The sequence below is a fragment of the Betta splendens genome, chromosome 8 (assembly GCF_900634795.4).
Source record: "Betta splendens chromosome 8, fBetSpl5.4, whole genome shotgun sequence".
NCBI classification, from domain to species: domain Eukaryota; kingdom Metazoa; phylum Chordata; class Actinopteri; order Anabantiformes; family Osphronemidae; genus Betta; species Betta splendens.
In genome coordinates, this window is record NC_040888.2 from 8,985,835 (window position 1) to 9,010,204 (window position 24,370).

The 24,370-nt window shown below is 45.6% G+C and overlaps 4 protein-coding genes across 4 annotated transcripts; 3 read left to right on the forward strand and 1 right to left on the reverse strand.

Annotated features, from left to right (window-relative positions):
• The first annotated feature begins 371 nt into the window (after positions 1 to 371).
• aclya (ATP citrate lyase a) lies at positions 372 to 11,284 on the forward strand. Its single transcript, XM_029158323.3, has 28 exons — positions 372 to 532; positions 1,635 to 1,814; positions 2,567 to 2,689; positions 2,997 to 3,059; positions 3,144 to 3,334; positions 4,185 to 4,264; positions 4,609 to 4,739; positions 5,132 to 5,250; positions 5,818 to 5,954; positions 6,029 to 6,090; positions 6,198 to 6,315; positions 6,419 to 6,573; positions 6,937 to 7,030; positions 7,394 to 7,535; positions 7,693 to 7,861; positions 7,940 to 8,044; positions 8,137 to 8,333; positions 8,411 to 8,492; positions 8,579 to 8,689; positions 8,794 to 8,921; positions 9,001 to 9,094; positions 9,184 to 9,338; positions 9,431 to 9,581; positions 9,652 to 9,795; positions 9,906 to 10,019; positions 10,118 to 10,200; positions 10,367 to 10,443; positions 10,531 to 11,284. The coding sequence occupies exons 2-28, from the start codon at positions 1,656 to 1,658 to the stop codon at positions 10,623 to 10,625; spliced, it is 3,279 nt and encodes a 1,092-aa protein (XP_029014156.1). The 5' UTR covers positions 372 to 532; positions 1,635 to 1,655; the 3' UTR covers positions 10,626 to 11,284.
• A 399-nt stretch (positions 11,285 to 11,683) lies between these two features.
• On the forward strand, positions 11,684 to 14,369 carry LOC114860055 (kelch-like protein 11). Its single transcript, XM_029158325.3, has 2 exons — positions 11,684 to 12,503; positions 12,709 to 14,369. The coding sequence occupies exons 1-2, from the start codon at positions 11,905 to 11,907 to the stop codon at positions 14,291 to 14,293; spliced, it is 2,184 nt and encodes a 727-aa protein (XP_029014158.1). The 5' UTR covers positions 11,684 to 11,904; the 3' UTR covers positions 14,294 to 14,369.
• A 2,008-nt stretch (positions 14,370 to 16,377) lies between these two features.
• LOC114860057 (cytosolic 5'-nucleotidase 3-like) lies at positions 16,378 to 19,646 on the forward strand. The gene is made up of 9 exons (XM_029158328.3): positions 16,378 to 16,533; positions 16,881 to 16,979; positions 17,072 to 17,141; positions 17,230 to 17,276; positions 17,693 to 17,778; positions 17,944 to 18,033; positions 18,114 to 18,276; positions 18,364 to 18,564; positions 18,680 to 19,646. The coding sequence occupies exons 1-9, from the start codon at positions 16,531 to 16,533 to the stop codon at positions 18,788 to 18,790; spliced, it is 870 nt and encodes a 289-aa protein (XP_029014161.1). The 5' UTR covers positions 16,378 to 16,530; the 3' UTR covers positions 18,791 to 19,646.
• A 127-nt stretch (positions 19,647 to 19,773) lies between these two features.
• On the reverse strand, positions 19,774 to 23,220 carry LOC114860056 (peptidyl-prolyl cis-trans isomerase FKBP10-like). Its single transcript, XM_029158326.3, has 10 exons — positions 22,666 to 23,220; positions 22,207 to 22,352; positions 21,937 to 22,126; positions 21,714 to 21,859; positions 21,442 to 21,631; positions 21,231 to 21,376; positions 20,963 to 21,152; positions 20,597 to 20,739; positions 20,358 to 20,521; positions 19,774 to 20,265 (listed from the first exon to the last, which is right to left on the reverse strand). The coding sequence occupies exons 1-10, from the start codon at positions 22,878 to 22,880 to the stop codon at positions 20,077 to 20,079; spliced, it is 1,719 nt and encodes a 572-aa protein (XP_029014159.1). The 5' UTR covers positions 22,881 to 23,220; the 3' UTR covers positions 19,774 to 20,076.
• Between the last annotated feature and the right edge of the window lie 1,150 nt (positions 23,221 to 24,370).

The following is a 24,370-nucleotide window of genomic DNA, read 5'->3' on the forward strand; positions in this document are numbered from 1 at the left end:
GGTCTTGTATTGAAAATATTGCAATGGTGGTCAAGTTGGGGCAATAAACTTTCTTATAACATTTCTCTAAATAAGTACGTGAAATGAATAATGAAATACATAAAATCAGTTACACAAGAATACATTTACAATTTTATCATATAATGTCGTATAATATAAATATAATAATGATGGTAAAGTTAATATGATGATGAAAATAAAACATAAAAATGATTTACGTCACCGTAGTTTTGCTTTTTTGTATAATGCGTTTCTAACATAGCGTTACTAGAACTCATTTACGCCTCTTACTTCCCACCGTCCCTGAATGTATCAATAGAGCATGGTGTGGAATGGACCAATCACAGGCCGGAAAACATCGGCCAAGCTCATCGGCAGATGGGGCATAGACACAAAACTCACAGGAAGCGTCGTTTTCCTGCACTTCTGGTTCCTCAGGCTGCGAGAGGAGAGCATCAGCGCCGAGGAAATTCAGGCTTCACACTCTATACCGGTTAAAGGAAGAAAATAAAATCCTCTAAAGCAAAAGAAGGTAAACTGCGTAGTATTGTGACAAATGCCATTTACTGCTTTATTACTTCCGTCACCATTTTCCTCCCGTGTCGTTCTTTGTTTTTGTTTCTGTCAGGTGGTTTAAGCCAGGTCGTGTTAAATCCACAATCTGGCTGCATCAGCTTTATAAATTGATGGAAATATTATCAGACTTACATTTTTCGTATTTGACGATTGCTGTCTGACCGGTTTGTGAATGAATGGAACCTAAATCCTCCTCATCCAGGATCTGCATGTCAGCTCCCTGGTATAGTCAGTTCTACATGTAATAGGGTTAACGTTGGATGGTTAAAGTTTAACACTGAGTTTGCATGTGTTTACGTCTACTGTTGACTTGCTTATTGCTTATTGCTTATTGCTTATTGCTTATTGCTTCCCCATCCATGTTTTTAAACCTCCTTATTTGTCACCTGTCACTGCTGCTGCTGCTGTTGTGCAGCAGTGACATTTAAAACCTTTGACAGGTCATTTTCTCACAAAAGGCTGAAAATAAATGTACCAAACACAAGCTCCCTGTGGTGACTCAGGCACAAACTGTCCCATAAATGAATTTAGAAAACAGCAGCCAAGGCTACAGCAGAGCGGCCACTTTAAACTACCCATCAGCTTAATGAATGGCAGGAGATGCAGAAGCCGCTGAATCCATCTGATCCTACAGGAAAGCAACATTTCCCTGTTAATGAAGCCGAAGCTACAGTACTGTAAGTGTAAAGGTCACGTCTCCTCCCTTCAGCAATAAAACGTGGAAGGTCCAGGTTATTAAAATTATGATGTTCGTCATATCTGATGCCATTGAAGGAAGTAGCTACCAGAATTAATGTCACTGCTGCATGTGTTGGCACTGCTAATAATGCATAACGTCACTCAGCCTGGGTTTACTGTGAACTCGTATGATAGAGGTTAGAGTCCATTTTCTCTACTGTGCACACGTCTACGGCAGCTCCCGTAAGAATCTGATTCTTTGAGCATCACCTTATTAGTATTATAACGTTTATTAGCGTGCAACAGTGTGTTTATTCCGTGTACCTGCCCTGAATTCATTCATCTCCCTGCTTTTCCTCCCGTCCATCGTTCTCTCCTAGCCTGGTCCGCTCTCAGCAGCCATGTCGGCCAAAGCCATCTCTGAGCAGACAGGAAAGGAGTTCCTGTACAAGTACATCTGCACGTCAGCGGCCGTCCAGAACCGATTCCTCTACGCAAACGTAACGGCTGAAACTGACTTCGACCGACTGGCGCAGGAGCACCCATGGTTGCTCACGGAGGTAGGGCCACAGACTAATACTAGGAAGTCAGTACTGTCAGTAGGTGTATGACCAATACAGTGGCAACTATAAAAGCACATCCTCTAATTTTCATGTATTATGTATGAATTATGTGACTCATCTTGTAGATTTTTTTTGTGTTTTTATTTGCTAGGTACCGTGCAAGAAGAATGTGGAGGACAAATGCATAGAGATCTGTGATGACGTAGAATTGATTAGGAAATTGCATTAACTTTCATCCTCTGCCCTCTCCTGCTTTCCTTATTGGCTCTCACCCAGATACTAATGGCTGTGCTGTCATAAGTCATTCGTTTATCTGGCTTGCAGATATAAGGGAAACAGCTTTTGTAGCCACAAATAGTTGTCATTTAGTTTTAGTATTATACTGTAGGAATGTTTGTAAGAGAGTGGTATATAAAATCATTCCAGCATCAAGTAATAAACATTGTTTAGGAATGAGTAGATACGACCTGATATCAAACTGATACTATAACTATGTGACTACATGAGCAAATGTTTGTAGTCATGCAATAATTTAAGATGAAAATATTGAACAAATGCAAACACAATGGTCCAAGTAGCATTTGAGATGGTAATATGATGTTTGAGGCATCCTACTTGTAAACAGTGCTGTATAATGAACAAATAAAAAATAGAGTTTTCAGATATATAAATAAAGCGACATATTGTAATAAGGGCAATGATGCCAGCAACGAAATGAAGTGTGAGCCTTCTCCTCTCTTTTTATCCAGAGGCTGGTGGTGAAGCCAGACCAGCTGATCAAGAGGCGAGGAAAGCTGGGCCTGGTCGGTGTTAACCTGGATTTGAATGGTGTCAAACAGTGGCTGAGGCCCCGGCTAATGAAGGAGACAACAGTAGGTCATCCACCCGCACTCACTCGGGTTCTTCCACCCACTGCACTGTCAGAGAGCATGGACATTGATACTGCTGCTGCTAAAATCAACCCATCAGGGCAGTCAGCTTAGCATCTGTCACTGAGACACTACTTTCTTTTATGGAAGGCCTTGGATGCTTTTATTTTTTACCTGCCAATCCAAAAATGTTGTCTGACAATAAATGTCATTGATGCAATGAATGAAAACAATCAGGAGTCCAGAGGCAAAGCTAATATGTTGCTTTGCAATGAACTGTGTATTTAATCTTCTGTTGGGTTGTTCTCAGGTAGGAAAAGCCAAAGGTATTCTCAAGAACTTCCTCATTGAGCCGTTTGTCCCCCATAAACAGGTAAACCGCCGCATCCCTTTTACGACCTCTTAGTCAAAATGGTGAGATTTAAATAATCACATTGTCATTTCCATGGTTCATCAGGAGGAGGAGTTCTATCTGTGCATCTACGCCACCCGGGAGGGGGATTATGTGCTGTTTCACCATGAGGGAGGCGTGGATGTGGGCGACGTGGACGCCAAGGCAAAGAAGCTGCTAATAGGGGTGGATGAGAAGATCAGCGAAGAGTCTGTGAAGAAAGACCTGCTGACTCATGTCCCCAACGACAAAAAAGTGTAAGTTGGATGAAAAAATAATTGGACTGCATTGACAGTATTCAGATTTTGGTCACTGAGGTAGAAAGTATGAAGAACCGGTATATGTCTAAAATACTAGCAGTTAAATAAATAAATCTAGACCGCACATAATTAGCTTTTTCATAATTTGTGTTTGATAATCAGTTTTAACTGTCAGTTTATTTAGATATTTAAATATAAAAACAACCAATATAAAGCGGAAAACCTGAATGATTAAATCTAAAAAACCAATCAGCTGAAGTAAGTGAGAGCACTTGGATCTTGCCAGAATGTCGGGGGAGAGCGTCCATTAGAAAAATGACAGTCCCTTCTTCTTCGATCGGCCCATTTTACACCACAGCCCCATTCAAAGCACGTCCATGTATTTTCATTGTGTCACTGCTGCTGCTCACCTCCTTCGACCCCCTCCCATTCGTCTGCTGGTGTGACAGCACATTCGGGCTTCCTCGCTGTCTTGGCTGACATTGAAGAAGCCGCCCCAGAAATCGCTCTGCCACACCCGAATCACCCTCTGCTCCTCGCCCTCCCAGCAGCCTATGGGGGGTTCTCTCGTGAGCCAGTCAGAGACCTGAGAAAAGGCTGACATGGTTATAAAAGACGATGCCAAGAGAGGAGCGCTCCTTCCACTGCCCCCATCCTCCCTCTCTCTGACGTAAAGGAGGTTATAAATCAGATTGTTCCTTCTCTACAGTAACGTCGCTGTAGCTCATTCAGACATTCACTGTCCCCTGTCCACTTTGGCTAAAACAAGCTTAAAAAATATTACCTACTGTATGTTTATTGCTGTGTTTTGAATTGACACATTATTAATTGGATGCAACTCTTGCAGGGTCCTGTCCAACTTCATTGTTGGACTATTCAACCTGTATGAAGATCTGTTCTTCACATACTTGGAGATCAACCCCTTAGGTGGGTTTTTGTTTTATATTTCTTTCTCTGAAGTGACCCGTGCCTTTAGCAAATTAGCACCATAGCATGCTGGCTTTATTTCAAGTATCGCAGATTCATAAATAAATGATCACATTATGAAATCGGAAGCATCTGAAGGAAACTAAAGAGGAAAACATGTTCTTAATAAGAATTACATCGCTGAGGGAGGAAGTGAATGAATACTTTATGCACTTGCTGTTTGATGAAAGCAGCATTTGTTGATGCTGGAGTAATTTGGATAAATCCAGCAGCTGTTGCTGGGGACATGGTGGAAGCTGATGAGGCTGACTGTACCTGCTTTGATGTTATGTTGATGTTCTCAGTGGTCACAAAGGATGGGGTTTATGTGCTGGACATGGCAGCGAAGATTGATGCCACAGCTGACTACATCTGCAAGGCCAAGTGGGGCGATGTGGAGTTCCCCCCACCCTTTGGCAGGGAGGCCTATCCTGAGGTAAGCAACAACTGGAGCATCGGGGATGTTTTTTATTAAGGTGTTTCATATCAGCCAGCTAATCCACCTCTGACAGAGATCTCATGTCATTTATTTTGATGCAATGTGTGAAATGTTCTTTAAGGAAAGTGAATGTTACATTTTCTTGTATTTGTGGCTGACGTGTAAATGTCTGTGTAGCAGACGGCCAGGTCTAATTGGACTCAGTCTAGAGGGGGCGAGTGTCTTTGATTAGGAGCTTTTTTTTACTCAGACACCAGCTGTGGCTCTGGCTGTCACAAACAACCACTGATGCACAGAACATTCACTCTCACTCCCAGTATTTCTCATGACTGGCGTCTAAACCCAAAGAGCCATTCTTCTCATTTCCCTCTTTCCTGCTTCGTTACCAGGAGGCCTACATTGCCGACCTGGACGCCAAGAGCGGCGCCAGCCTCAAACTCACCCTGCTCAACCCTCGAGGCAGGATCTGGACCATGGTGGCAGGAGGAGGCGCCTCAGTGGTGTACAGGTATCACATCACAATGTGGCAGCGAAAATAAAAAAGCCTAAGCTTGAATTAATATTATGCCGGGAGCCAACTTACTCATATTTCAAATCAAATTAGATTTTATTAGGGGTCTATTAATGACATGAGTCAGTAAAAAGTCGTACACCTTTTTTTTTAATTCTGCCTTTTGTCTCTGGTGCTATCCTCATTATTTATTGATTGGATTACGCTTGATTTAGATTTGGCATGAGGAGAGTAAACCAGGGACGCAGTAGAGAGACTCTGGTTCAGCAGCTCAGACTCTGCCTCTTCAGCTTTCTGTCCTCGATGTTGCTGTGTTGTTGAGACTGGAGCAGGGTGCGGCGGCTGCTTCACTCCGCCATCTGTTAGGGGTTTAAAGCGGGAGGTGCAGACACCTCAGCCGTGACTAATTATTTCCTCTGTGCAATGTTAAGTTATTGTGTTTTTTTTACAGTGCAGCACTTATTTAAAACTGTTATGTTAATTCTGGGGTGAATGTGTTTATTGATAGAGCTTGAAACCGTATCAAAGCCTATTTTGTTTCTGACCATTGTAAACCTCAACTAGTGACACTATCTGTGACCTCGGTGGCGTCAATGAGTTGGCAAATTATGGGGAGTATTCAGGAGCACCAAGCGAACAGCAGACCTACGACTACGCCAAGACCATCCTGTCCCTGATGACGAGAGAGAAGCACCCCGACGGTAAGAACACTAAACAGTCAAAAACCTCCGAAGAGGTTTCTCCCACACTAATGATCGTCAACAATGTTTTTCAGGAAAGGTTTTGATCATCGGTGGAAGCATCGCTAACTTCACGAATGTTGCGGCGACATTCAAGGTGGAGCACAGTGGGCTTTTTGTCTACTCAGTAGCTTCATAATAAATTGATACGATTCCAATATGTAGAATTCCTCTGTTGACCAAGTGCATCCTCTGCTTTCCCAGGGGATTGTTCGAGCCATCAGAGACTATCAGGTGCCACTGAAGGAGCATGAGGTCACTATTTTCGTCCGCCGCGGAGGCCCCAACTACCAGGAGGGGCTCCGGGTGATGGGAGAAGTTGGTGTGTTTTAGCATTTATACCTTGTTGCTTTCAAGTTTTGCTTGAGTTTGGCTTCGTGTGCAAGCAATTAAGATGCACCGTGTGTTATTCTCCTCCTTCTCAGGCAAGACCACTGGAATTCCCATCCACGTCTTCGGCACAGAAACTCACATGACTGCCATTGTTGGCATGGCGCTGGGCCACCGGCCGATCCCCCACCAGCCTCCCGTCGCCGCCCACACTGCCAATTTTCTGCTCAACACCAGTGGAGGCACATCGGTATGATGCGTTAAAACAAATAGGCTGCTGTGATCGTAGTGTGCAATGAATTTGCAGGACATCACCAAATGTAATACGACAGCTACGAGAACACGTCATGGCCTCCTGTTTCTGTACAAGTGTTTTGTCCTTCTAGTAAACCGCATATTCTGAGGTTCAGTGGCTCTTTTGTTAAAGAGCACTGCAGGGCGATGTGGAATGTTCTCACTGAAATGGTTGCGTTAGCCAGCGCCTGAGGCTTCCATCAAAATGTTCAGCGCAAGACCTACCTTACCGCGTGCATGTACATGAGTCTGCTTCATAACAATATTTATTTATAAGTATTGTAAATTTGATAACTGACAATATTCTTGTCCTTTCTAGACTCCAGCATCCAGTAGAACCGCTTCTTTCTCTGAAAACGCAGCCAGAGTAGAAGCTTCACCAGCCAAGAAGACTAAACTTGGCGCTCCTGTTGGTGAGGAAGCACTGCCCTGGAAAATCTGAACATCTTTTGACATCTCCCACTGCTGGGCTGCAGGGTGCTTAGAAGCCTGGCGATCATGCTGAGGCGCGGAGCTCCCTCTTTAGACTGCAGGAGGCCTCTGCAAGCTCACCTGACCGTTCCTGCATTGTTCCATATAGACATATTACATCATATATCTTTAAAGGAATTTCCAATTTCTGTTTTTTTTATGGAATACAATAATAAAAGCAGGAACCAGATTAATTAGATTCATCAAATTTTGGTTTGTGTTGGTGATCTTATTACAGTAATTTCCATCCATTTTAGTGGTGTAGTTTTCTCTTTCTATCTGTAACAGCCTTTCTTTCCCTGTAGGCAAGGCGACCACGCTCTTCCTCAAAAGTACCAACTCCATAGTTTGGGGTATGCAGACTCGGGCAGTCCAGGGCATGCTGGACTTTGACTACGTCTGCTCCAGAGAAGCGCCATCTGTCTCAGCTATGGTCTACCCATTCACGTAAGTGTGATCTATCAGCGTTTACTGAGGAGGGTTTTTTACTTTATTTGCTTGCTGACTTTTTGGGGTCTTGTACATTGTATATGTGATAAAATGAATTAGGGGGGAAAAAGGTAAACAGTGTCTTTTTCGCTGTCTGGTTCCATGTTGCTGTCAGTGGAGACCACAAGCAGAAGTTCTACTGGGGCCATAAAGAGATCCTCATCCCAGTTTACAAAAACATGAGCGATGCCATGAAGAGGCACCCAGATGTGGATGTGCTCATCAACTTTGCCTCACTTCGTTCAGCTTTTGATAGCACCATGGAGACCATGCAGTACCCACAGGTAAATCGCAGTACATTGAACCAGCTGGGAGCGCTGTAATAATTTATGCTCTAAAGCCTCCTCTTCATTTGCTTTCAGATACATACGATTGCCATTATTGCCGAGGGAATCCCTGAAGCCCACACCAGGAAGATCATTAAGGCAGCAGATGAGAAGGGCGTCACAGTCATTGGACCAGCTACTGTTAGTCTGGCCTCACTTCTCTATAGAAAACTGAGAGCTTTCCTCTCTGTTCTTTCATCTCAGCAGCAGTTCTTTTGTACGTGTCCTCCTAGGTTGGAGGAATCAAGCCAGGCTGTTTCAAGATTGGGAACACGGGAGGCATGCTGGATAACATCCTCGCCTCGAAGCTCTACCGGCCAGGCAGCGTGGCCTACGTGTCGCGCTCCGGCGGCATGTCCAACGAGCTCAACAACATCATCTCTCGTACAACCGATGGTGTTTTTGAAGGCGTGGCCATCGGTGGCGATAGGTACAGTATGTTATGAGGTTTCTCTGTATATGAACAGTGGGGTTTGGATTGGCGGGTAATTCTGGACTTGTCTGCAGATACCCGGGCTCTGTGTTTACTGACCACGTGCTGCGCTACCAGGACACCCCTGGAGTAAAAATGATTGTCGTACTGGGAGAGGTTAGAAACCAATCTACACGCTGCCACCAGCACTTTTATTCACATATTCGTTAGCGGAGTTCTGTATCTGCCCTTGATTTCTACAGATCGGAGGCACAGAGGAGTACGAGATCTGCCAAGGTATCAGACAGGGCCGGATCACCAAACCCGTGGTCTGCTGGTGTATAGGCACCTGTGCCACCATGTTTTCCTCCGAGGTAAAGTCAGGTGCATTTTAAGTGCTGTTCTAAACGCTGTAGCTGTATAATGACAGCAAATAACAGGTGATTCAGGTGATTGAGGCTGTTTATTTCATCATCAGGTTCAGTTCGGCCACGCAGGAGCATGTGCAAATCAGGAATCTGAGACGGCAGTGGCTAAGAATAAGGCACTGAAGGAGGCTGGTGCATTTGTTCCCAAAAGCTTTGATGAGCTGGGAGACATAATCAAGTCAGTGGCATGCTCATTTCAGTTCCCAATTACAACAGTTTCTTTAGGATACAATATTTGCATGCATTTATTTATGCAGGTCAGTTTATGATGACCTTGTTGCGAAAGGAGTCATCCAGCCTGCTGAAGAGGTGCCTCCTCCCACTGTGCCAATGGATTACTCCTGGGCACGCGTGAGTATTGCGTATGCAGTCAGCCGGGTGAGTGGAGGCCGCACGCATCCAAAGAAAGACTTATCCTCCTTTCTCGGTTGGCCCTGCAGGAGCTGGGTCTGATCCGTAAGCCAGCCTCCTTCATGAGCAGTATCTGTGACGAGCGAGGCCAGGAGCTCATCTACGCGGGCATGCCCATCACGGAGGTCTTCAAGTCCGAAATAGGGCTGGGCGGCACGCTGGGGCTGCTGTGGTTCCAGAGGAGGTCCGCTTTTTAATTCTACACATTTAAGCACTAAAACGCTACTGATAAACCATTACGGTAACATTATAGTAACATATCCCACATGTGTGCAGGCTGCCCAAGTATGCCTGCCAGTTCATAGAGATGTGCCTGATGGTGACTGCTGATCACGGCCCTGCTGTCTCTGGTGCCCACAACACTATCGTGTGTGCCCGAGCAGGCAAAGATCTTATCTCCAGCCTCACGTCCGGCCTCCTCACCATTGTGAGACATGTCCAGCTGAGATTTCCACTGTTTTGAAGTCCACCAGGAGCTAATGTAATTCACTTTTCAGGGAGACCGCTTTGGAGGCGCTCTGGATGCGGCAGCAAAGCAGTTCAGCAAGGCGTTCGACAGTGGCATGCCGCCCATGGAGTTCGTCAATAAGATGAAGAAAGAAGGGAAGCTGATCATGGGCATTGGCCACAGAGTCAAATCGGTGAGTTCTTCAGTTTGCGTGCAGTAGGAGGGGCGTATAATGATGATATAAATCAAATAAACACTTATTAGAGATGCACGTTTTTAAATGTCTTCTCTCTGTTTCCCCAGATCAATAATCCCGACATGAGAGTTCAGATCCTGAAGGACTTTGTGAAGCAGCACTTCCCCTCCTCTCAGCTGCTGGACTATGCTCTAGATGTAGAAAAGATCACCACATCCAAGGTGAGAGTCATTGCTTTCATACCGCTGACTAAATAATAACGCAGGCATTATTTGATTTGTGTTCTTGTTGTTCTCCTGTGTTACCTATGTGGCTTTAGAAGCCCAACCTGATCCTGAATGTGGATGGCCTAATCGGTGTAGCCTTTGTGGACTTGCTCAGAACTTGTGGTGGTTTCACAAGGTAAGTTATTGTCATAACATGTACTGTTTTTAATCCATAAAACTGCTATATTTAGTGATACCAGTTTAGAGGAGTAAGAAGTCAGGTTTAATGGGCTAAATTAGTAGTATTTTCACTTTGTCAATACGAAATGACTAATTCAGATGGTCAATTTTTCTTTCTCCAGGGATGAAGCCGATGAGTTCGTGGAAATCGGCGCCCTTAACGGCATCTTCGTCCTCGGACGCAGCATGGGATTTATTGGTAATTTTTTTTATCTGTATAGATGATAAATGATACAGTATGTACCAATATGTCTACTGTATGTCAAATATTTTGGTTTCTCTCTAGGTCACTACCTGGACCAGAAGAGGCTGAAGCAGGGTCTGTATCGCCACCCCTGGGATGACATCTCTTATGTGCTCCCAGAACACATGTCCATGTAATCGGAGGAACTAAAAGTTCCACCCAAGATGTCATATCTCCTGCCCATGCTGTGATCTGTTGCCACAAAGCAGTGGCAGGTTATAGGGAAGATAGTTAGGAAGTATAGTTCTCAACTGAAAAACCAGTTAGACCGAGTGGGGATGTAACTGTGTGTTGGGGAGACTGGATGTTTAGAGTTATAGAGAATTACTCAAATGTGACGACGATGACGTACAGTAATGAACATCAACATATTAATCCAGCAAGTGTGTCTACAGTCACATATCAAAGACTGTTGTGTCATTGTGCCATATGAAAATCACAAGTCTGCTATAAGACAAGCATGTAGTGCAATAATGCCTGTCGATTAGTGCTTTAATTATACAGAGGTAAATGAAACAGCAGAGCTGCTCACTGTAGCAAGAAGACCATGTTCTGTGTGCGCGTGTGTGTGAAGATGTATTCTCAGCTTTTCTTCCTCCAGTCCCACCTTTTACAGTGAACTAAGTGGTGGCCAGTGACCCTTTGCCAATGTTACAAAGCTGTACGTTATGGAGAGCCAGAAACATCAGTGTTGTTGCAATGTTTTTCATATTACGTGTTTTACTGTAAAGTGGCGCCTCCTGTACTAATTTGTTGTATGTTGATAATGAAGTATAATAAAATGTAATTAATGTCACATTAAGTCATATTCTCCCTGCAACATTTAGAAATGTCTGCTTCCAAATACAGCATGAAATAACCAAACGCACACAAAGTTGAGGTTAAATTCAAATCCTTAATTATTGTGCCCCTTGTGTTTTTTATATCACATAATAAATCTGAACTCGGTGTACCTTTAGACTTCATCCAGCTGTTTTAATAATGCTTTATAATTATGTTATTTATGTTTCAATCGAATACGCAGCTAAGTATGCCATACATACAGGAACAGCTCCCGCAGCGACCCTCCGACGTCTACGTGGATACGCTGCCCTCAACTGCGCATGTCCGTGACTGTACATATCTAGCTGAAGTTAGTATTTCATTCGTAGTCGTCTAACGTTTCAGTTGTTAACATTAATAGCTAAAATGGTTCCGTCTTTAACTAAGCTATGATTTGTAGGCGATTTAAATGTAACAATTAAATAATTATGCGTAATTCCCTTTTTATAGTGCATTTAGCAATCCATTGCTTTTATTTAATAACTTAATAAAAAAACGCTACGTTTACTGTTGTTTTAACATTTTCATTTAACATTAAAACAGCGGTCGCAGATCGCGTACGTCCCCTTTAAGGCTAAGCCGCGATACGTGATTATGACGCGCACTTCGCCGCCGCTCTCTGTTTTGACTCGCTGTATGTGTGTCTGCGTATGTCGCCTCCTCTCCCTCAATAGTTTACTTCATTTCCCCGCACTGCTCTCCTCCGCGGCTGGAAGCAGAATGGCAGCGGCGGCGCCCAACCCGGAGGATGCCGCCAGGAGCGGCGGCGGCGGCGGCGGCACGGGCACCGGCACCCCCAGCGCCCTTGGCGGAGACGGCGACGCGGAAGAGGCCGAGGACTTCTCCTCGTCGTCCCACTGCTCGGAGCTGTCTCGGCGGCAGAACGAGCAGAGGAAGCAGGGCATGTTCTGCGACGTGACGCTGGCCTTCAGCAGCGGGGCGGCGACCGGCGGCGTCCAGACGTGCGAGTTTTCCGCGCACAGGTCGGTGCTGGCCGCGGCCACCGACTACTTCACCCCCCTGCTGGGAGGGCAGTTCTCCGAGTCCCTGTCTGGACGCGTGGAGATGAAGGAGTGGAGCTCGGAGCTCGGGCCCGACCCGGAGACGGTGGAGAGCGTCATCCAGTACATGTACACGGGGGAGATCCGCGTTAGCACCTGCAACGTGCACGAGGTCCTGGAGCTAGCCGACAGGTACGAGCCGCGCAGTCACGCCGTGTATGGTGCGTGTTGATGCGTGAGGCTGCAGCTTTAGGCCCGTTCAGGGAGCTCCCCTGCTTTGCTTGCAGGAAACGACGCTCGTCGGGGCCCCGATCAGTCAAAACGGATTAGCATTAGAGCGTTTTAGGCTGTGTTTGTGTGTCATCCTCTGCTTTCTTATCTCCTGCCTCTGGTTTAGGTTCTTGCTGCTGCAGCTGAAGGACTTCTGTGGGGAGTTCCTGAAGAAGAAGCTGAGCCTGACCAACTGTGTGGCTGTGCACAGCCTGGCCCACATGTACACCCTGGACCAGCTGGCGCTGCGGGCCGCCGACATGATCCGCCGCAACTTCCACAAGGTGATCCAGGACGAGGAGTTCTACACGCTGCCCTTCCACCTGGTCCGCGATTGGCTGTCCGACACGGAGATCACGGTGGACTCCGAGGAGGTGTTGTTCGAGGCCGTGGTGAAGTGGGTGCAGAAGAACCCCGACGAGCGGAGCCGCTACTTTGAGGAGCTTTTCCGGCTTCTGAGGCTGCCCCAGATCAAGCCCACCTACCTGACCTGGGTGGTGAAGAACGAGCGGCTGGTGGCGTCCAACGAGCCCTGTCTGCGCCTGGTGTCGGAGGCCGTCGAAGGCCACGCGATCCGATTCGAGAACCTCAAGTCGACCGATATGGAGCTCTGGTCCTCCCACATGGCCTCCTTCCAGCCCCGCTTCGGCCAGAACATGGACGTCATCATGGTAGTGGGTGGCGTGTCCGAGGGAGGGGACTACCTGAGCGAGTGTGTGGGCTACTTCATTTACGAGGACCGCTGGGTCAACCTGCCTCACATCCACAACCACCTGGACGGCCACGCCATCGCCGCCACCGAGTCCCACGTCTACGTAGCCGGTTCTATGGAGCCGGGCTTCGCAAAGACGGTGGAGCGTTATAACCCTAATCGCAACACTTGGGAGCAAGTGAGCAACCTGACCACACGCAAACACTCCTTCGGCCTCACGTGCATCAAGGACATCCTGTACAGCATCGGCGGCCACGGGAACTTCAGCCCGGGTTTTAAGGACGTCAGCGTGTACGAGCCCGAGCACGACAAGTGGCACAACTTGGAGTCTGCCCCCAAAATCCTGCGAGACGTGAAGGCAGTGAGTGTGGAGGACCGCTATGTGTATGTTACAGCACGCACGCCTGTGGACACGGACAACGAGGATGGACTGAAGACGGTGACCACTCGCTACGACACGGAGAGCCGCCAGTGGCAAGATGTGGATTCCCTGCCTCTCATCGACAACTACTGCGTCTTCCAGATGGCGGTGGCGTCCACCAACTTCTACCACACGGCGTCCTGCTGCCCCAAGAGCTACGCCGTGCGCGACGAACTCGCCCGGCAGAAGATCAGCGCCCGCATCTCCGACGAGATCCTGGAGAGCCTGCCGCCGGAGGTCACCAGCATCGAGGGCGCCGCCATCTGCCACTTCGACGACGACGTCTTCATCATCGGCGGCTGGAAGAACAGCGACGACGTGGACAAGCAGTACCGCAAGGAGGCGTACCGCTACTGCGCCGAGAGGAAGCGGTGGATGCTGCTGCCGCCGATGCCGCAGCCGCGCTGCCGCGCCACCGCCTGCCACGTCCGCGTCCCCTACCGCTTCCTGTACGGCTGCCAGCGCTACCCCATGCCCCAGAACCTGGCCCGGCAGCGCGACCGCATGCAGCAGATGCAGCAGCTGCACCGGCGCACGCTCACCCTGCGCCGGCAGCTGCAGTCGCAGATCGAGTGTTGAGCGACTGCGTGTTCGTCCGTGTAGTTCACAAGCCAGATTCTGTGGCAGCCATTGTCACACACACACACACCCCCCCCCCCCCCCCCCCCCCCCCCCCGGCTCATGAAAACGTGCTGCATTAGTTGCTCTCCTCGTGCATTTCGTTCAGCTGAACTCTTGGCTCTCTGTGGTGTTGACGCCTAATTTGTGAAAAAGCCATGAATTGTGCAGGCAGATGTGATGTGACCAGCACACATCTGCCTGCTGCTCTGTGAGGTATATGACTATGGCATAAACATGTGAATAAGAGTGTTATATAGCAAGTATGTCGGTGTAGTTGTTGTTTATCTGTTTGTACATAAAAAGTATAGATGTATACATACACTTATGACTTTATATAGATATTTTACATTCCTTTATTGTATGCCTTCACCCAGAAGGCTGTGATGTTCATAATAACTGCATTCCTACATTCAGCCCAACTTGCTTAAACAGCTGTCATTCCATTGTAACACTGTGACAATCTCCTCATGCAATGTTATTAATCTTAAAGTAAAACTCTAACTTATGTCATAGTTGCTCTCTTAGTATTGTTCTACTTGTTGGTGTGCAGCCCTAAAAACTAAATCTGAATAGACAGAGAAAGGCTGCTAACTTGGACATCCTGTAAACTAGTTTGCTTTTAGATTTGTGGAACACTTGAAATGTTCTGAAAAGGTGAAATAACAAGAGGTTTCTACTGTAAAGATGTGATCAAATGTAATCATTCCTTTATCTTACCATTGAAAAATTTGGTCACTGCCTTAAGCACCAATCCTTGGCCGTGATTGAACTCTTCATTCATTTTGCACTTTTGCAATCTATTGCTCATTGTATTGCCATTCCATGATGAAAGATTGTCGCAAAACTTTTATGTGCGAGTGCAGGAATGTGTGATATGCAAACAGTACAAAGATCTGAGTATTATGAAACACTATGTCTTTGCAGGTCAGAAGTATTGATAAGATAATATTTATACTTTATTGATCCCCTTGGGGAAATGTGTCCTCTGCATTTGCCCTATCCCCCATTGGGGAGCAGTGGGCTGCCACACAGGTGGGCGCCCAGGGAGCTAGTGTGAAGTGTCTTGCTCAAGGACACACCTGGTGGGATCGCTAAGCTACCAAGCCTAGATGGCTTGTGATTCAGGTTGCCACTGCATTTATACTTTGGTTGGTTTAAAAAATAGTTCTCATATCAGACAAAGTGATTGTAATTTGGATTTTTTTTTTTTGCAGCCAGTAAGCGATGATCTACTAAAACCGGTTATAATTGTTTGTTTCAAACATAAAGTGTCATTAAATGTAAAACCAGCACTTCCAGCTGGATGTATAATAGGAATCTCCTATTATGTTCTGCTTTGTGGGCTCCTTTCTCCTGAGAGACTAAGAAATAACGTGAAAAGGATTCAGACTTGGTCAAACGAAAGGGATCGTTATAGGAATGTGTTGTGACTGACATTCAGAAATTGCCACTGTCCGTGCATCGTATACAGCATAAGGGTTACAGAGCGCAGAAATGATATTCATTTCCACTTTATGACCAACATTAATAGCACTGCAGATATTACGTGGAATACGCTATGTAATGTGCTTCGCATGTGATAGTTCGACATTGTGCCCTTATATTTGATGTAAGAAAAGAAAATGTCATCACTTGCAATTAAAGTTCTTTTTTAAGCCACATATTTGGGGCTGGGCTGTTTTTGCCTTCCAGTGGTATTTAAAGGACTGATCCCGACCGGTTCACGACTGATCCGTGAACCGGTCCGGTCGGAACATACTGTAGCGTGTGTCCGGGAAGTAAACACCGCCCCACGTCAAGTATGAAGTAGTAGTGCTGCCTTCACGGATTCCTTATAGTGTCGTCATTTTGACAACTAAAAAATAAACACGCCCATCTGCGCACTTGAATTGAAATTACATTATCGTACTCGAATCTTCATGTCATCGTGCTTTATTACATTTGTTCCCGTTCACTATTTCTATCAAGGCCACCATTCAGAGTCATCTGTATGTTAACAGCCTACCCTTTAACTGGCATTCTTATGTTTGTATTTGCGATTTCAAAAATTCCGACACTCCCACAATTGAAAAAATGCATCACAGGCACTCTCCCGTCCACTTAGCCAGCCAGCTACCTCTCAACCTGAAGTGACATCTGATGAAGCACGTTGTATAGAATTAACGTTCACGGCTCCGTATTTGATTGAAAGAAAAATGGTAACAGTATGGAGTATATCTTGTGGTAATGTCTAGCTACATTTGCATAGTGGCAGGCTAGTTTGTGTGCAGCACGGTGCTATCTTAGCTAATCTCAACGCTACGTTTGCTCTTTAGTCGCCTACGTAATGTGGCTTCGTAAAACAATTATTATTAAATTTTAACGGATACAGTACAGTAGCTATTAACATTACAGTGTTCTGCCGGTGGCCAACATTGAGCACGCTGTGACGTTAACGGGGCCTATATAGTGTGTTATTGTTGCTGCTAGCTTACACCTAGCCGAATAGATGGATGATTCTTCCAGCCTGCGTGAAGCCATGAAACGTGTCCTTTTCTCTGCTCAGATCCCAGAGTTGTCCAAACCCTCAGTATTCATGAGGGATCCTCAGAGGGTGCACGAGATCCTGCAGTCCATGATGAAGGCAGGCTCCAACACCGTCCAGGTACGCAACCCATTATATCTGACAGCTCCTACAAACAGGGACATCGTCATATGAGCATCGTGTTTATATTGGAGCGATCTCTTTTGTCTCAGGTGATTTCAGACTTCGACATGACCCTAACAAGATTTGCATACAACGGAAAAAGATGCCCTACCTGTCACAGTAAGTCCAGCTGCGATGAGGCGTTTCATGAGCAACACTGGAGCTAAGTTGGTCTAAACTACTTGTCATTGCTGTGTTTCATTTGTAGATATTCTTGACGACAGCAAACTCATCTCTGAGGACTGTAAAATACAGGTGAGAAATATGTTTCAGAACAAAAGGCCCTTTCTCTTTGTACTGTAAGATGCATTAGAAGTGTATTTATTAAACTGAAAAGCTTTAATATTGTTTTAAACATGCACAAGTGAAGTACTACTGAACAATTAGTCATACATCTGTTTTTTTAAATGGTTCTTGTTCCTCTTTTTGCATTCTAATAAGTTCTATTTTAAATTAACCAGACATTCATTTTGGCCGTTCACTGCTAAGAGCAGATATGTGTCATGATAAAGGAGTCATGATTCAAATAGAACTGTACCTCACCATGTGCAGGAATTAGCCTCACGTTATAGATAGCAGTAGCGTCTGCCTGACATTAAGGGTGGCTTCAACAAGCTTCGCTGATCTTTCTGCCAGTTACAGTGTCTGATGAGTTTTCTGTGTCCCTTTAGCTGAAGGAGCTGCTGAACACATATTACCCCATAGAGATCGACTCCTCACGGTCAGTGGAGGAAAAGCTGCCTCTTATGGTGGAGTGGTAAGTGTCTACAACAAATAAATACCAACTAGTTCCTTCTGAGCTGATTAATAATAACTCTACTCAGCAGTTGCTGATACTTATCTAATACTTTATGATTTTGTTGTAATAAATATATGAATATGAAAGTATGTAAGTGAACTACGCTTTGTCTGTACCCTCCAGGTGGACGAAAGCCCATGAATTACTGGTACAACAGAAGATTAGGAAAGACCTTCTGGCTGTGGTGGTGCAGGAGTCTGAAGCAATGCTGAGGTGAGCCTTGTTCTTCTCTGGTAATTGCTGGAAGAATTCATAGAATGCATACTAATAATAATAATGTGGTGTTTTAACAGGGAGGGCTATCAGCTCTTTTTTGACCACTTGCATGAGCACAGCATCCCTCTGCTCATCTTCTCGGCTGGTATAGGAGACATCCTGGAAGAGGTCATTAACCAGGCTGGTGTCTTTCATTCCAATGTCAAAGTCTTCTCTAACTACATGGATTTTGATGAATCTGTGAGTAGCTACATCATCATCATCATTATTATTACATAATACAAAATCATGGTGATAATGGTGACGTCTCATGATTGGCTCATACAGGGAGTGTTAAAAGCCTTTAAGGGAGAGTTGATCCATATCTACAATAAAAGAGAAGGCGCCCTGCTCAACACCGGCCATTTCCAGGAGCTGCGGACACGGCCAAATGTTTTACTGATGGGCGACTCTCTAGGAGATCTGACCATGGCTGACGGGGTGCAGGACATGGAGAACATCCTGAAGATTGGCTTCCTCAATGACAAGGTACAGTAAAAATAAATCAAATGCCCATTGTGCACCAAAATGATTGGAATATGAAATCCATAAAACAAACTTCATTGAATCATCATGTTCAACACATCATTATCTTTTTCCTCAGGTGGAAGAGCGGAAACAGTCCTACTTGGACTCCTATGACATTGTGTTGGTAAAAGATGAAACCTTAGAAGTCCCTAATGCTGTACTGTTCTACCTCACTGGCAGTAAGTGAGAACTGAGAACTGCTTGGTATTGTACACTCCAGTGCCATCAGCTGAGGAATTCCCTTCACAAAGTGACAGTAAGCCACCAACTAGGAACCACTAAGTGTCATTTTCTATTTAGTGAAGTTACACACTTGAATGGACGATTCTGGGTTATTTCCAGAAGTCTAGACACAGCTCATACACACATCACCCTTTTTTAATCTCGTTCCACTGACTTGCTCTCATGTTTTTGGTGGAAGCCAGACTTGCACTGTGTACCAGCATCGCGGGTGTTTTTTTACGGTGTTTGTGGGAACGTTTTTTCTATTGAATGTAATGAGAAAGGGAAAAAAAATGCCCAACATAAACGTTGGCACTTCATTCGATTTGACATTTAGAGACACCAGTAGTAAAACTCTCCTACCTAATTCTAACCTAAAACCAGAATTTAATTAAAATACAGTTTTATTAGTCTTCCTTTTTTACATCTTGCTACAACTTGTTAAAATAAATGTTTGGCACATTTAACAGCACACACCCTACTGACTGAACTGTGAAAGCTGCACTTAATTTTAAAAGTGAAATCAATCATAAACAGAAATTAAAAACTTTTTTGGTTGCAGGTCATGCAGACATGAAACAATCTATAAGAATTAACTGCTACCTCAGTCGTGTTAATGTATCATGTAGAAACATTTTTAAAACTGCATTTGTTAGCATTTCTAATTATTAGAAACTGAATACCTTCAGTAAGTTTAACTGTATTTCTTATGAAAATGTACATCTATTTAGTTTAACACTTCACATCCAAATGTTCTGCCCTTTGTTCTTCTACATGAGTGTTTGTTGTTGTCCATTAAATAAATGTCTTTTTTAACAATACCTTTTATTCTCCACAAAACATTTATCTTTATACAAAATGGCCATTCTAAAATATATTGTACAGCGAGTCATGGGTCCAACATTGACTCCACATCCACAGGTACTTAAAATATTTATGAAGGATGGGTTTTTCAAGAAAGTGGGTCCCAGACGGATTAAGGCAATATCGCATCTCTTCAGGAGTCTATTCACATTTTAAACACCTCCTTCCTCTTCTATGAATCCACATTTATTCTTCCTGTCCATGATGTTTGGTTGCACGAGGATGGTTTGTCTAACAAGGAATGTTCCTGATGATTTAGGAGACATGTCGACCACACAGTGTTCAGTATCGAAACCATTTTGAAAATAATTGCACAATTGCATAAGAGCACAACCACAGTAGCTGCAAACCTTCTTCACCACCACTGAAATGCTGGATGTGTCGTCTTTACAGCTCGTCTCGTCTCACTTGTATTGGCTCCTCATCCTCCTTAAGCTTCAGTTCCTCTTCTACAATCCTTCCATCACTATTACGGTCCTGGTTATTAAACATGTCCCTAATGATGCTGTCAACGTCCACCCCTGGCCGAAGACGACCTTTCCCTTCACCGACTTGTTTCATGATGAAGAGTGAAAACTGGAGGAAAAGGGAAATACTGCTTATACACGAGCTGTCTGTCTTTAACAGCCTGCTACTCAGTGTTTAGACGGCCTGATGTGTCTGCCTACCTCCTCCAGGGGGACCTCTTTGTCGCTGTTAAGATCCATCGCAGGGAAGAGCGGATTAGGGCCATCTCCCAACCACACAAACATGTAACCGTCAGGCACACCCTTCTGCAGCTCCAGCAGCTCCAGCTCAAACAAGAGCACTGCACTCCCAGGAACCGCTCCAGCTGAAAACAAGACCAGCAAAATCCTGAGTCGGAGCAAAAAATAAACACATTTAAAAAAAGTGAGTAATAACACACCTCCGTTTTCACCATGGCCCCAGTGGGGAGGAACGACCACCTCCCTCCTCTCGCCCACACACATGCCACTCAAACCTTCCTCCAGACCCTGGATCACCTTGTTGGCTCCAAGAGTTGTGGTCGAAGGGAAGTCGTAGTGGTCCCTGAGAAGTGATAAATTATGTGTACATATTAAAGAACACTCAATGTACCTTGAGCCATGCACGTGTGTGCTGGTATGTACAGATACATAAACAGTACAGTATCTGCGATTCCAGGCGTGATTAAAATCTGTCTGTGCCGAGCAGCCAGCAATGGTTACACGTTGCATGAGGCAGGAGCAGGAGGGGGTGCAGTGTAACAGAGTGAACAGCAGAGGGCGCTCACGAGGAGTACAGCAGGGTCCCAGTCATCAAGGAGCAGTTGTAACGGTACTGAATGTAATCGTCTGCTTCGGTGGTCACATCGCAGCGCTGGGGCTTGTGGGTCACTTTGATCTGGACTGGATCTTCGGGGTTGTGGAAATCGATGACGTGAATGTCAAAGACCAAGACAGCGGAACCCGGAATGAAGTCTCCTGCGAGAGCGAGAAGAAGGCACGATGCAGTGGTATACGCGTAAACTACAAGTGCGTGCGTTTTGAATTCCAACTCACCGACTCCTTTTTCGCCATAAGCCAAGTGAGGAGGGATTCGAACCCGCCTCTTCTCTCCCATGCACAGCCCTTGCAGAGCTTTGTCCATCCCCTGGATCACGTGCCCCACGCCGATGTACGTGTTGTAGGTGCTATTCCGCCGGTAGCTGCCAATGGGAGCGTCAGCGTCACGTATCAGCGCGCCACAGTGGAGCTACATGAGAGCGGTTACCTCGAGTCGAAAGCGGTGCCGTCCAGGAAAGAGCCGTTGTAGTGATAGCGGATGTAATCGCCCTTCTGTGTCCTGCGGGTGCAGCCTCCGGGCACCTCCTTCGCCTCCACGATCACGTCGTCTTTGGGGTTGAACACGTCCACCAGCAGCACCTCAAACACCAGAGAGGCCTGGGGAGGCACCAGAGCCCCTGTTGCAGGGGATGCTCTAAATTAGGCCCCGTGGGACCCTGTCTGCGCCAGCCTGGGTGAGTAGTGTCGTTCATACAGTACCATAGCCTTTCTCTCCATAAGCCAGGAAGGGTGGGATGATGATGACCCGTCTCTCTCCGACACACATGCCCAGAAGGCCCTTGTCCATGCCTTTGATGAGGTCGCCCTGCCCCAAGTAGGTGTCGTATGTTTCATTCCTCAAGTAACTGAATTAAAAGTACACAGTCCAGAAGTCACCGATTTTCCCACAATGCACTGCAGCGTCTGCGGCGGCTGCTCTCACCTGGAGTCGAAGGCTTCGCCGGAGAGCAGGGTGCCGTTGTAGCGGTACCGGATGAAGTCCGATGCGGCGGCGGTCCGGTTGCAGGTGGCAGGTTTGTGGAGCGTGCGGACCTGGACCTCGTCCTCATTGTTCCAAATGTCCAGCAGGAGAACGTCGTACACCAGCACAGCATCGGGAGGTATTGTGCCACCTGACACACACACGGCACAGATGAGGATGAAACGGCATGAAGCATCACACACAGTGTGTGAGTGTGAGGGTGGCATTTACTTATTCCTACGCTTCCATAAGCCAGGTGTGGGGGGACCGTGATCCTCCTGCGTTCATTGACGCACATGCCCTGGAGACCACGGTCCATCCCAGTGATGAGTCTGCCCAGGCCCACCTGGCTGATGGAGGCTTTGCCCCGGTCATGACTGCAGAAAAAGAGCATCATGGAGCCATTTACTACAGCTGCAAAGCAACGATTCAATACCCACCATGGCTTTGCATTAGAAAACGGCTTTTTGTGATACATTTTAGGTTAATTCTTTATTTTTCTCTAAGATGCTGCAGTGCATAGAGACGTTACAGTCTAACGCAATATCATGCAAAGTTTCACTGCGATGTTAGCGACTAGTTCCTTCTTAGCTGATTAACATGTGGTGAACATTTCCTCGTAGACGCGCAACGCAATGAGCGCAACTGAAGCCAGCTGATGGTAAAGTGTGCGTCTGTCCGTGACCTCACCTGGAGTCAAACTTCTTCCCGTCTGCATAGAAGGTGCCGTTAAAGTGGTACCTGATGAAGTCTTCTGTCTGCACCTCCCGGGAACAAACTTTAGGGATGTGGTACCGATCGACAACAACGTCCACTAACAGGGCCGAGCTGAGGGCGAAGACGATCAGCGAAAGAGTGACAGTCACGCGAAAGAGGAGCAAAGCCGCACAGGCGACCAGATCCATGGCCTGTTGGTGCGGACGAAGCGTATCCGCCCGCAAAGAGATGCGGACGAAGCTGAGCAGCAGCGCAACAAGTTTGGAGCCGTCGTGATGTGTGAAGTTAGCAGAAATAAGATCACTTCCGGCGACACGTTACAAATCATGCACGTAATAATAGACTGCTTTAAGAACACAAGCCACGCTTAGCAGGTAGAGTTATGGTATTTAAAGGTATAGTAAACCATTGTGCACTAGTGTGTTGTGTATGTTTCTGCTGGCATGAAGGGGGCATTTCTTTGATTAAAGAATTCTTGTGTGCTTTTATTCTGAAATTGAATTCGCCCCATCTACCTCCGACTTGCTTAACGCACCGTTCGGGTCGTATACTCCAGAAACGGGAGGAGGAGGGACCCCTGAACCCCCACCCACTTGTAATGGAGTTCTGCAGACGTGTAATAGCCAGACCAGAGGCGTGGCTGCTTCCATGGTTTCACGTATGAAAGTGATGAGCGTTCACGTTGTCTTCTGCACACGTGTCTGATCTGTCGTTACATTTAATAAGCAATTGGTGTTTAGTGTTACAGTATGTGGCAGTGCTGCCTGTCAGATGGGTAATAAATACCAACATCGTTTTAATAAAATTAACTGGTGTACAAAAACAAGAACAAAAGCCAAATCTGGGTGAATATGTGCCCTCTCCCACAGAAGGCTTGGAGGATCATGTTACAGCAGCTTGTGGCAGCTACACACATACACATCTACACCGTTGGACATTGGTGGAGGTTTCACAACTTAGACAACTGTACTGTGCATCCTACTGTTGTGTAATGCCAGTTTATTGTAATCTTTGTCTTTTATATATATTTATCTGTTTAACATATTCTTTTCTATGTAGTGTGTATGTTTTATTGCTGAGGACAGTGAACTGAATTGTAAATCCGAACAGTGCTACTTACTTATAAAGACTGAGGGTGCTTTACTTACAGTAAAGGCTGTTAAAAAGTTAATGGAACCCATAACTATTAATGTTTGAATACTGAACTTCTTTGTGTTGTGTTTACAGTTTTTGAGGTTTTTTTTCTGCTGTATGTCACACAAGTGGCATGTAAGTATTGAAACAAGTTCTGAAATCTTGTTTTCTTGCTGCAATTGTATAAGGATGTTATAAAGTGCATATTTATATTATATATATTTATATTTTGCAATCCTACCAATCAAAAATGTCAACTCTCTGAGAACGTCTATGAGACCCAAGTCCAAGCCAGAACCAAACTTTTAAAGATGAAAGGTTCCCCAATAAATGTGAGCAGATCTAATAGCTAAAGGAAACCAAAAACAGTCCCACTAAACACAAACAAAAATAGGCCAGGAGGACTGAATGAGGTTAACATAAGGGAAAGGTCAGGTGACGTAGAAGTGAGATCGATGGTTATGAATCTGACATCTAAAAGCAACAATTTTGTTTTGTTTTGTGTTTTGTTGATTGTAGCAGTTAGGTACAATTATAAAGTGGC

Excerpts from the sequence above, each read along its gene's own strand:
- aclya (XM_029158323.3), top strand. The coding sequence starts at position 1,656 with ATGTCGGCCAAAGCCATCTCTGAGCAGACAGGAAAGGAGTTCCTGTAC. Across the intron at positions 2,690-2,996 it reads GGCTAATGAAGGAGACAACA|GTAGGAAAAGCCAAAGGTAT; the intron begins GTAGGTCATCCA and ends GGTTGTTCTCAG. Across the intron at positions 7,862-7,939 it reads AGACCATGCAGTACCCACAG|ATACATACGATTGCCATTAT; the intron begins GTAAATCGCAGT and ends ATTTGCTTTCAG.
- LOC114860055 (XM_029158325.3), top strand. The coding sequence starts at position 11,905 with ATGACGCGCACTTCGCCGCCGCTCTCTGTTTTGACTCGCTGTATGTGT. Across the intron at positions 12,504-12,708 it reads GTCCTGGAGCTAGCCGACAG|GTTCTTGCTGCTGCAGCTGA; the intron begins GTACGAGCCGCG and ends CCTCTGGTTTAG.
- LOC114860057 (XM_029158328.3), top strand. Across the intron at positions 17,779-17,943 it reads CTGCCTCTTATGGTGGAGTG|GTGGACGAAAGCCCATGAAT; the intron begins GTAAGTGTCTAC and ends TGTACCCTCCAG. Across the intron at positions 18,034-18,113 it reads GAGTCTGAAGCAATGCTGAG|GGAGGGCTATCAGCTCTTTT; the intron begins GTGAGCCTTGTT and ends GTGTTTTAACAG.
- LOC114860056 (XM_029158326.3), bottom strand. The coding sequence starts at position 22,880 with ATGGATCTGGTCGCCTGTGCGGCTTTGCTCCTCTTTCGCGTGACTGTC. Across the intron at positions 21,377-21,441 it reads GGCACCGCTTTCGACTCGAG|CTACCGGCGGAATAGCACCT; the intron begins GTAACCGCTCTC and ends TCCCATTGGCAG. Across the intron at positions 20,740-20,962 it reads GGGACCCTGCTGTACTCCTC|GGACCACTACGACTTCCCTT; the intron begins GTGAGCGCCCTC and ends ATCACTTCTCAG.